Raw genomic sequence first — 12,347 nt, 5'->3', positions numbered from 1 at the left:
AGTGCGTGCTACCACAGCCTGCATATCCTCTTGGTTTATTTATCTACTTTTAGGCAGGGAACTGTGTCTCTCAGGCTGGCCTGAACTCAGTATGTGGCCAAAAGTGACCTTCCAGCTAATCCTTATGTCCCTACCTACTGAAGGCTGGGGTAATAGGTACACATCACCATGTCTAGATTATGCGATGCTGGAGATTAAATTCATGGCTTCAAAAAGCCTATGCAAGCATTCTAGCAACTGGGCTACATTCCCAGCTCTTTTTTTTTTTTTTTTTTAATTTAACATTTAATATGGTCTTTTTTCCTTTCTAGTATTAATACACAGTGGTCTCCACCATTATTGTTTTATGTGACTGTGTTTTATTTTTCAACTGCAAATATCCCAGCCAATTGGACTCAGGCATAATTAATGATTCCTTATCCCTGGCACACTCTTGTTCGTGGCTGGGATCTTTGAGGTTGGGTCCTGGCAAAGCTGTGAGTGAAAAGGGAGTTTTTTTCTGGGCCCATCTGCATCAGAGGGAAGATTTTTGTTCTCCGTGAGCAGTGCAGTCTGAGAGTTCTCTCCTCCTATCCGGAGCCTAAGCTGCCCTCTGAAGCTGTGCCCTCCACTGGGGACTTTTGAAAACCTGCTACTAGACATTTGATTTGCGTCTCTGAGTAAAAGCAGTGTGTGTTTATGTAAAATGTTTTTTTTTTTTTTAAAAAAAAAACGAAAACAGAAAAGCCAAAGAAAATGAACATGTTATATGCTGGTGATGACTGACGGCAGCTTCTGTAATGCTCACACCCAGGGAGCTTGAGGCAGGAGAATTGCCAAGACTCTGAGGAATCTCTGTCCCTTCTTTCCCTCTGCCTGGGTTCCAGGTCAGTCGGGGTTACACAGAGGCAGCGTGGTAGCGTGGTCATCAGCCTTCTATGCCACTGTTTTGACTCCATTTTTGTTCCAGGTCCTGTCCACTCCCCCAACCCCCTGCCAGACATTCCCAGTTCACTCTGTCTGGAGCTGATGTCAGAATGAAGGTCTTCTAGGAGAATGAGCTGAGGTCCTGGGCACTTGTCAAAAACACACACAAACAAATATACATAGAACGCCACCCGGACACTTGAGGGTCGTAAGTTCAAACCACAGAGGGACCCATAGCCTCATATAACTGGAATTCAGGGAGGATTTTGGGGCTGGTTTAATTTACTATCTCAAAAATGCCTGTAAATATCGTAGAACCATTTTCTTTCTAATCTTTGTACTATGTGTTTGCACAGCATTAATTTCTTCTTCAAGTCTACGCTTCTTATAGTCTAAATGGCTATTTTTGTGCACTTCCCCTAGGCTACTCACTGCTAGCAGGAAATGGAAGCGTTTCCGGAGACTTCCTTTAGGTCATTCTGGTTCCTGTGGCCAGCGATAGGACTCCTTTTTATTTCTAGAAATTACTGAGAAAATTACACCACATAAACAAACAACAACAACAAAATAAACTTCTAAATATAGAGTTTACTTCATGTTTCTTGCCCAGTTAGAAATTAAGACAGGCCTGGCAATGGTGGCGCACACTTTTAGCCCCATCACTTGGGAGGCAGAGGTAGGCAAAGGTCTGTGAGTTTGATGCCAGCCTGTTTTGCTGAGCATGACAGCCATGGCTACACAGAGAAACTCAGTCCCCCCATCCCCCCCCCAAAAGCAAGCAAACAAACAAACAAAAATAAAATGCAAACAAAGAAAAAAATGAAAACAAATTGTATTTTAAAATATTTATTATATCAGGTGTGATGGAATACAACTTTAAGCTTAGCCCTCAGGAGGCAGAGGTAAGCAGAGCTTTGTGAGTTTAAGGCTACCTGGTTTGCATGGATAGTCCAAGCCAGCCAGGGTGAGACCCTGTTTAAAAGCCAATCTAAAACAACACATTAAACCCCAAATAATATGCCTTACTTCGTTTAAGATAATAAACGTAGGCCTAGGAGTACTGTTCTGTGGCAGGACACTTGTCTGATCAGCATAGGGCCCTGGATATGATTTCCAGCAAAGAAAAAAATAGGTAAAAATAGATTAATTGGGACTGGGGAAGCAGCTCAGTGGGAAAGAGCACCTGCTGAGTAACTATGAAGACCTTAGTTCAAATCCCCAACCCCCACATAGAAGCTGCCACCTGTGCTGGAACCCCAGGGCTAGGGTGGGGGAAGGGCTGATTCCAGGAGCTAACTGGCCAGCCAGCCTAGCTACTCATTCTCTGAGAGATGCAGCCTCAGGGGAATAAGATGGAGAAGGATAGAGATATACCATGTCCCATTCTGACCTCTACATGCATGCAGAGACTAGCATATACTGGGTGAATGTGTACACACAGAGTCCAACACACATGCACAGAGTCTCACACACACACACACACACACACAGAGAGAGAGAGAGAGAGAGAGAGAGAGAGAGAGGGACCCGAATAGATTAAAATAAGCCCATCACATGATAACCGTTATAAAACAAACAGCAAAACCACTTCTCTTTTTTTCTTTTCTTTCCTCCTTTTTGACCTAACAGTCATTTCTTTTGAAAGTAATACTGTTATTAGTTTTTTGAGCCATGGTGGTGCATGCCTTTAATCCTAGCACAGCGGCAGAGACAGGTGGATCTCTGTGCATTTGAGGCCAGTGTGCTCTAAAGGGTGAGTTCCAGGACATCCGGGGCTACACAGTGAAACCCTGTCTTAAAAAACCAAACAAAAACTGTTTGGAGAATGTCCAATAATTCTATCATCCCCACCTTTCCTGTTCTCTCAGATCTATTCCCACGGTGCTATGAACTTTTTTCTGTAACACATTTTTTTTTTTTCAAATCTCCTTTTAGATGTTTTCTAGTCAAATAAGCTGTTTCTGTCTTGCATACAGTCCAATTGATTTTCATGAAAAAAAAATTGAGTCTCACAGTAATAGGTAAACCATTTTAAGATAATTATGGATATTCTTGTATACGATGTATCTGTAAAAAGTACAGACCACAAAACAACATGAGGCAGTTGCTTTAAAAAGATTTATCATGTGATTGCTGTGTCTGCGTAAATGTGTGCAGGTGCCCTTAGGCCAGAAGAACAGGTCAGATCTCCTGGAGCTGGAGGAGTTACTGGGTTTGAGTTGTAAGCTGTCTGACGTGGGTGCTGAGAACCCTACCAGATCCTCTGCAAGAACAGAGCATGCTCTTAACCTTTGAGCCATCTCTCCAGTCCAGAAGATAGTTTCTTGAGGAATCTGAACTCACGAGATTATCGTATTGCTAAGCCTACTACTGTCTACCTCTTGCTTAAACATCAAGTAATGATTCACTGAGCAAACATAGGTCTTTCAAGGCTGAAGGTCATAATACATCACCCAGATATCACATTCATTAATATCACTGTAAATCTCAGCAGGAAAAGATATCCTTCCCTGCTTCTGAATTCTAAATTTCTCTGGAGAGTTTCGCATTACTGGAAACACATGGTTAATTGTTTTCCTAAAAGATCCAGGACTACTTAGCTTATTTTCAAGAAAGTATCTTTCATACATTCAAGCCAGAGTGCCCGTTGTCATCAGTGTTCCCACATACTAAGTGGTGTTGGGCGGAGGAGGAGATGGCTGAGGCGGTAAGAGCACACTCACCGTGCAAGCCTGAAGACCTTAGTTCTGATCGTCAGCACCTATGTAAAAGCCGGGCGTGGCTAAGTACACCAGTAACCAGTGGGGGCCTGACAGGAAGGTTGCTGGGCTTTGCTGGCCAGCCAGGTTACCTGAAAAACAGAGATCCTGCCTAAAACAGGTAAGAGTGAGAACAGGACAGCCAGGGTTGTACACACACTCTCAGGCTCGCACACATGCCCACGAGCATGCACACTTATTAAAGAAATGCTTTAAGATGTTGTTTTGTGAGCTGGAGACACGGCTTAGCAGTTAAGAGAGCACCGGTTGCTCCAAAGGACTCCGGTTTCCTGCCCCTGCACGGTGGCTTATGACCACCCATATTTCCAGTTCCTGGGGCTCTACCACCCTCTTCTGACCTCGGCTGGCTCCTAGTTATGCGCACGTGCGCACGATTTTAGAAACGTTTTCTGAAGATACACATTTGATTCCGTTTGCAACTCAATCACCAAAACATTTTCCAATCATCTTCCATCACTAGGAAGCCAGTGTTTTATATGAAGTCTCCATCCTGTCATATAAGAAGAAGAGCTGAGAATTGGTGGCGCACACCTTTAATCTCGGCACTCAGGAGGCAGAGGCAGGCAGATCTCTGAGTTTGAGGCCAGCCTGGTCTACAGAATGAGTTCTAGGACGGCCAAGGCTACACAGAGAAACCGTGTCTCTCAAAAAAAAAAAAAAAAAAAAAAAAAAAAAAAAAAAAGAAGAAGAAGAAGAAAGAAAAAGAAAAGAAAAAGATTGTCCTTGTCCTTTCTATAGAAGTGAAAGAATGAATGGTAACAAAAATTAAAATTAAAAAAGGTGCATACTCAAGAACCTTTTTAAAATTTTTATTTTCATTTTGAATGTGTATTTTGTCTACATGTCTGAGTACCACATGCACGCAGTGGCCAAGGAGGCCCAAAAGAAGGCATCTGATCACCTAGAACTGGAGTTCCAGGGCTGTGTCCACAGCCTCCTCGAGGGTCTTTATAATTTTGTGCCGTGGCTTGTTTTGTTGTAACAAGGCCTCATGTAGCACAGGCTTGCCTCAAACTGGCTGTGTAGCTGAGGATGACTTTGAACTTCTGATCCTCCACTCCAGTACACTGGGATTCATTTCATCCAAGTACCGCCCCACCCAGTTGGTTATGTTGTCTTGATTAGTGATGGGCAGTTTTGTTCACCATTTGTATCATGAGGTTATTGTACAATAGTTTGGACCATGAAGAGTCTCAAAAGGGGCCCAGAGACACTAAGGAGAACACATACCATATTTGTCATTATTTTTTTTTTAACATCAAACAGAACCCACGCACAGAACCAAAAGTGAGGCAAACTTACCAAAATAGAATATTGTAGCACACAGGGGGCCAAAATACCCACAGTTCCTGTCATTAGATTAACTAAGGCAGTAAGTGGGAAAAAGTGAATTTAGGAAGTGGTACTTGCTGTCTTTGACTTACTAGCAGTTCTACTGTATGGTAGTCAGAGTCTGGAAGCTTCTCTGAGGCCACTCAGTAAACCTTAGAAATCTAGTCTCTGATTCTTGTGTATAATCAATCTGGGGGACTCTGGGAGCAGGTCTTTTTTCCTTCACTAAGTGTAAACCAGGAGACAAAGCTCATGAATATTTAAAACAGATGTCCCATGAGGCTAAGACAGGAGGCAGAGTTCACATCTTATTCATTGGCCCTAACTTACACCTACCCTTGCAAGGCAGGGTACTTCCAGCTTCCAGAACACTCATTGTTGCTAAGAGGGTGGGGCTCCATACAGGGAGATGTGGGAGAGAACCAAGGCATAGAAAAGTCAGAGTATCTGATCACACAGGCAGGCCTCAGGCTGGTCTCCAATAGTAGCAGACTGAGGTGCCTGTCATCTCTTTACAGCTGCTATCATTACAGGCAGTTAGCTACTGTCTGACCAACCTTGGCCAACCCACTGGCTTTAGCCTGCCATATGTCAACCTTCCTTTCAATTTTTCCCCCTTTCTAGACTATTTCGAGTGTTCTCACTTTAAAATCAAAAGTTGCTGCTTTGGATAGCCATGAAAGTAGACTCCGCCTACTCTGTTCTTTCCTACGGTTTTTATTCTTGGCATTGACTACCAGATAGCATCCCTCCACCCCGAAGTGTCCCTGCTCTACTCTCCACCCTGGGGAAAGAACAAAGATGTGTCCAAACCAGCTGCTCTGAGCGCTGTTGAAAAAAGGAAAACTGGTAAGAGCTCTTGGCTCAGGGTCTTCAAAATGAGAGGGGTATTGTTCGGTAAAAGATGGACAACCGTGCTTAATGGGGCTGGGAGAAAAGGGGTTCTAAAAGCTAGCCCAAGCCCTCTTCCTGTTTGTACAGGCTGACAAGCTTTACTACAAAGCTTCAATTTTCTCAGCTGACACACAGCCATAAGATTTATCATGGGACCTCGAGCAGCCCCAAAAAGGAGTTTGTTATTCAGTAACCAAGAAAACTGGAGCTGTGTCTTGGAAAGCGTGCCTCCTGACAGTCAGAATGCCACTTCGTGGTTAAATGTTCTTGAGGTCGAAGGCAAGCTATTCCAATATAACAAAAACTAAGGCGCCAGGTCATTTTTCACATACACGTGTGGTAACAAAGGGTCTGCTTCCTCAGAAGAACTTTGCTTCATTATAGTATCACTTACTTTGCGGTTTGGATTCCTTTCTTGTCAGCTTTCCTAGAGGATCATGGGAAGAAATATCCTAAAACGGAGATCCAGTCCACTTTTAGGAGTCTTTAACGCACCAATTTTGGGATTTATTAATTTTTTTTTTAAGATTATACGGCACTTTCTTCCCAGAATAAGGTTTGAGAGGCCAGGGGGTCAGTAGCGTTCAGACAGATGGGATTTGAGTACTTCAAGCCCAGGTTCTGTTCCTGCTTCTGCCACCAAAATGACTTTAAAGCTACTCACCCTCAGTCCCAAGCAGACCTCAGTTCCCTCTCCTGTTAAACCAAGTTGGTTGGCTTGGGTAACTAGCCCAGTAACAAACATCTAGTCCAATTGTTCTCAATCTTCCTAATGCTGCGACCCCTTTAATACAGTTTCTCATGTTGTGGTGGTAACCCCTGATCACAAAATTATTTTTATCGCTACTTCATAACTGGAACTTAGCTACGATTGCGAATCGTAATGTAAATGTGTGTCTTCCATCGGTCTTAGGCGACCCTTGTGAAAGGCCATTCGGACCCCCCCCCCCCCAGGTTGAGAACTCGCTGATCTAGCTAGTCCTGGTGCTGGTTTCCTGGGACTCAGGAACCCAGGACCAGTAACTATCTGAAAACCAGTGGGCAGCTGGCGAATAAAGCACGTGACTCCGTCAAGCCCCTTAGTTCCCCGGCTCCGATTCCTAATTGGATGCTCAGTCTAAGCCTATAACCGATCCACAGCCACCTTAGATTCCCCGGTGCGCCTTCCACCATCTAATCTCGCGCAAGCCTGGAGAGAGTTGGAGAGATCTCCCCAAACGCGGGGCACCCTTGTCCTAGGCTGCCTGGCGACCCCAGCCACGTCTTGGCTCACGGCGCCCACCTCCCCCTCGCACCAGCGGTCCGAGGGGAGGGGAGGGGGGGGGAAAAAACAGCCCGCTCGGAGGCGGGGCCTCGGCGCACTCTGATTGGCCTCCCGCATCCTCGTGACGCGCGACCCCGCCCCCGCCTACCCCCACTCCCCTCAGCATCTGCGCGGGGGAGCGGACTTGTCCGGGGCTGAATGGGCGCTAGCGCGGCGCCGGGGGCGGGCTGGGGCGCGGGGCCCCGGGCTGGCGGCTTGCCAGCGCTCCCTCCCTAGCATGCGCACGGAGGCGGCGGGCGGCGCGGCGCGGAGGCCCCAGAAGCCGCGAAGCCAAGCAGCGGCACCTGTCTGCCGAGGTACGTGGCGCAGCCCCCAGTCGGCAGAGCGGACACCAGGGAACCCAGGCAGCGGCGATCCGCCTTCGCCCACTCACACCCCAGGCCCAGCGGCTCCTCCCCAGCCCTGCGACGCCGGACGCGCCTGCGAGGGGTCGCGGGCGGAGGGTCGCGGCCCGGGACCGTCTACATGGGCGCCCCGGCGCATCCTGCGCAGGTGTGGACGCGGCGCTGCGGGTAAGGACGACCCGCCCCGCGTGGCAGGTCCAGCCGGAGTGGCCCTCTTCCACGTCGCTTGGTTCTGGGATTTTTAATTCATTGCTGGAACCTTCTGAGCCGGCAGAGTCGAATTGATTCCGAGTCTCTTGTGACTGCCTTGGGGAACCTTGTGCAGGGCCAGTAGTGGCTCCTGAAGCCTCCTGGTGTATCCATGTGGGTAGACGTGCTGTGTGAAAGTGGGTAGATTTCTGATGGTAGAAATCCACTGGTGACCTTCCCTGTCCCCTCTCTGCGGCCAGTCCTGCGGAGGAGACACATTGGGGCGACCGTTTGGGTTTCTTGGAAATTTTAAGCTGTGGCCTGACGAGGGGATGCCTTCTTTGTGTGCTGTTTTGTTTGTTTGTTTTGCGGGGAGGGTGGTAGACAATTGGTAGGACCCCAGGAAATCAAAGCGAGCTCCTGTCCCTACTCCACATGAGTTGGATGACCTTGGCAGACACTGATATCCTCCTGTGGGGAGCTTGCTCTCCAGGTCCGTAATGGAAGACTTAACCTGCCGATAGCTGGGGTCTCTTCCAGGCCAATGGGTTTGTGGTTTTAACCATTTAAAATAAATCTGTCATTGATGAGAACTCTGCAGAATCACTAGCTGACTTGGAAATGAAACTCTTATACCTTTTCGTCTCAATTCAGCCTCAACTTATATATATATGACCTTTGCAAAGTTAGGTGTCATTTACCTAAAAGGAAGAAAAGGCGGTTTTGTGTGTTGTGTCTTTTTCTGGGACCGGTAGGCTGCAGGTTCCCTCATTCAAGAAGTGTTCAGGGATGTAGACTCACAGAAGAAGGAGACTCACACTCCCCCTCTGCCCTCTGGTGTCTGGCCAAGCCTTCCCTTGGTTTATGACTGTTAAGTCATCTTCTACCTGAAGAGGGATTTATGTCTGTTGAATGAAAGGGCCAGACAAGCAGAGTTTGGTTTCCTCAGAACGGTTGCAGGGCTGGGAATCGTCTGACTTCCTAGTGTTTGGTCAGGAGAGTGTTTCTATGAACTTCCAGAGTACTGTCACCAGGGTGCTGGGTCTCCTGACATGTCTGCTATGTGGTCGATGCTGTGGCTGTAAGGTGGACATTCTTAGTTAGGGGTTGATAGTGTGTTCCTTGAGACTTGAAAAGAAATTGAGATGGTTGGGGTTTTGATGGCTGTTTTTTGTTGGTTGGTTTGTTGGTTGGGTTGGGTTTTGACTCAGGCTTAGCATGTAGCACAGGCTGACTTTTATATTAACTGTGGCTGTGAGCCACCATGGTTGCTGGGAGTTGAACTCAGGACCTCTGGAAGAGCAATCAGCGCTCTTAGCCACTGAGCCATCTCTCCAGCCTTGGCAAGACATTCTAAAAGCACACATTTATGATAATTCTGAAATTTCATTCAGTTTAAAATACATTGGTAATTGCCCCATGTCTTCAAAATAAGTTAAGTGGTGAATGATCAGGGAAATATTCAAGAAACACCTGTGATTGGCTAGCCTCCTCGACGTCTGCTCCCCTACTGGGCTAGCCAAAGTAGTGGAGAAATAGCAGCTGTCTCTTGGGAGATAAATGGTGTGCCCTGTAGTTTTTAATGTCAACTTGACACAAGTTGGAGTCATTTGGGAAAATAAAACATCAACTGAAAAAATGCCCTCACTAGATTGTCCTGGAAGCAAGCCTGTGAGACTTTTTCTTCACTAGTGACTAATTAGGGAGGGCCCAGCTCAGTGTGGGCTAGTAGTCCTGAGTTGTATGAGAAAGCAAGCTTAGCAAGTTTTGTGGGGACCAAGTCAGTGAGCTGTGTCCCTCCATGGTCTCTGCATCAGTTCCTGCCTCCAGGTTCCTTCGGTGTTTCAGTTCCTGTCCTTATTTCCCTCAGTGATGGGCTGCCGTGTGGAATCGTAAGCTGCCATCAAACCCTTTCTTCCCAGTTGCTTTTGGTCATGCTGTTACAGCAGTAGAAACCCTAACCAAGACATGTGGGAAGCAGAGAGTCACCCTCCACATCTTTCTAGCTCTGGAGGAGGACTTTATTCTGCACTGCCTGTGGAGCCAGGAGGATGGTTATCACCTTCCCAGGGCATGTCCTTCATTGCTGGTCTAGCTGGGAAGGTGTGGCATAAAAATAACTGGGAATTTATATGATAGCAGATGAGGCTGCAAAGACCAGATCAGGGTGTGTGGTATGTGTCAGCAGAGGCATCCACCAGAGGGGGTGAGATTCACACGCCCAGTGGGCGAGGAAGCCCTAAATTTGGACGGTGGCACTAGAGCTTTCCTGGGAGAGAAACCATCGAGGGAATTAGTGGGGTGTGTGAAGGATCAGGGATGATAGGAACTGAGGGCTGTTCACCATCCATTGGTATTAGCTGACTTGAACACCAGATGAGGTTTGCTCCTGTTTAAATGTTGTATAGGTACTTGGAGCAGGTTTGTTCATCTCAGCACTTGGGAAATAGAGGCAGGAGGATCAGGAGGGTGTTCAGGATCAGCTGCTGCTCTAGAGCAAGTTAAAGGTCAGCTGGGGTCATATGTAGCTAAAGAGAGCAGTGTCTGGCATCAATGTGAGAAGAGGCCTTTGGTCCAGGGAGGACACGTTTTCCCGATGTAGGTAGGGGAATGCCAAGGCACTGGGGTGGAGAGGGGGATTGGGAGCCAGTGCACCTTTGTGAAGACAAGTGTAGGGGGAGGGGGAAGGGAGCGGGATGGGGGAAGGGGATAACATTTCAAATGTAAATACATAGAGTATCTAATTTTTAAAAATGGGAAAAAAAAGTCAGCTGGGGTATAGGAGAGCCTGTCTTGATAGATATAAATAAATACACACACACACACACACAGCCAGTGAGATGGCTCAGTGGGCTAAGGTGCCTGCTGATTAATGACCTGAATTCAGTTTTTAGAACCCACACAGTGGAAGGAGAGAACTCCGTTCTTTTCTGCCCTCCACAGTTAGAAAAGTGTGTAGGGAAAAGTAGAGGCACCGAAAGTGCATTAAGGAACAGATTTCCATAATGAACATGGGCCACAAGCAGCTCAAGGAACAGAAAATACCAGGACCTGTGCCAGACCCAGTCAGTCACTCCTAGCATTTACCCTGGTCTGACTTGATGCTCTCACACCGTGCATAAACGGACACCTATGTTGTGTGTCTTTTGTAAGCACTAAGCGATAGAGACCCCCCCCCCCCCGCCACCATGCTGCCTGTGGTTATGACATGTTCACTACTGTAGCTCACAATGGTCACGGAGTGATTTTAGCACCTCTTGTCTGTGGTCAATTGTTGAATGTTAAACAGCTTCCAGTGTTTGTCTGCCCCAGATAGTGTTGCTCTAACTGCTCTGGTGCCTAGCTTTGGTAAAGCGTCTGTGAATGCATCTCTGGGAGTCATCTGCTGGGCAGTAGGATTATGGGTTTATTACTCACTTTCAGGACCCCCAGACAAAGCTATCTTATTCCAGTCTTAGAATTAACCTTGGTGGGAGCTCCTGCATCCTCAACAATGAAGGCAGCAGTTTCCAGGCGGTGGTGCTGGTGTCTTACAGTAGGAAGTTTCCGCCTGGCCCTGTTCTGTATGACCTCAGGAAGAGAGCAGTCCTACAGAGTTCAGGCTCTGCTTGGGTCCTAGCACAGGGCAGGCTGAGCTCCAAGATCCTCTTGATGTGTGAGACTGTCTTTAGTCATCTGCTTAGTTTGATCTTACTTGGCCACCCAGTGTAATGCAAACAAACCTCCACCCAGTTACTGCCTTTCTATTTAATTTACCTACTGGGAAAGACAGAGTTTTTGAGCAATGGAAAGCATTTTATTACACTTCAGTTACAGCTGGGAGAAATGCCCAGGGGTGAAAATTTAGATTGTGGACGAACTCCGGTACTCTGGCATTCTCTTTCTCCTTCAGGCTTAATACTACCCGGGGTTATAATGGGCTAGTATCATGTGACTGGGACTGAGAAGTTCCACAAACGTCGCGTGAAAGGCCTACTTTATGAATAATACTTAAAATTTTAAACGTTGAAGCCACTTTTAAAATTATTTACTTGCATATTTACTTACGTTTTTAGTTCGGTTTTTCCGTTTGTTTGCTTGCTTGCTTGCTTGCTTTCAGGTAAGGGCTGGTAAAACCCAGTCTGGCCTTGAATTTTGGCTCCTGCCTCCCCCCCCCCCCCCCCCCAGTGCTGGGATTTCAGGCCTGCGGTACCACAGGGTTCTAAGACCATTGTTTTCGTAATGGCGGGCTTATGTCTATCAAGAACCAAGCAGAGCCGGTGTTTATAGACAGAGGCTGTCTCCCTCCTGGCTGTCCTGCTCCCCTCCTGCCTCTGCTTCTCATCCTCTTTTAGCTTGTTATTTACCCCTGAGTGTTTCTCCTTCTCTTTATCTAGACTGGCAGGCAAGCTAGAAGTTCAAGAGGACCAAGTGGCTTCTGGTCTTCCCTTCTATTTGCTTGCCGTTTTCTGTAGTCTCGATCTCAGTCAGCGGAGGTTATCCTCTGGCACGGGCTGCGGCCATCTTTATCTCTCTGTTCCTTCTGGTTGGGTGTTCTCTAGTGGAAACAACCTGAGCCTTACCTGCAATTTAAATTTT

At 47.0% G+C, this 12,347-nt stretch overlaps 1 protein-coding gene across 1 annotated transcript in view; it reads left to right on the top strand.

Annotated features, from left to right (window-relative positions):
- Positions 1–7,422: 7,422 nt before the first annotated feature.
- Positions 7,423–12,347, top strand: part of ST3GAL5 (ST3 beta-galactoside alpha-2,3-sialyltransferase 5) — a 48,574-nt gene continuing 43,649 nt past the window's right edge. The window contains exon 1 of the mRNA XM_080931926.1: positions 7,423–7,532. Coding sequence (XP_080788052.1) covers positions 7,454–7,532 — 79 coding nt within the window. The 5' untranslated portion in view covers positions 7,423–7,453. The remainder of the gene's footprint in view (positions 7,533–12,347) is intronic.

The sequence above is a fragment of the Micromys minutus genome (genome assembly GCF_963924665.1).
Source record: "Micromys minutus genome assembly, chromosome: 18".
NCBI lineage: Eukaryota > Metazoa > Chordata > Mammalia > Rodentia > Muridae > Micromys > Micromys minutus.
The sequence above is the reverse complement of the archived record's forward strand: the minus strand, read 5'-3'. Positions and strand labels throughout refer to the sequence as shown.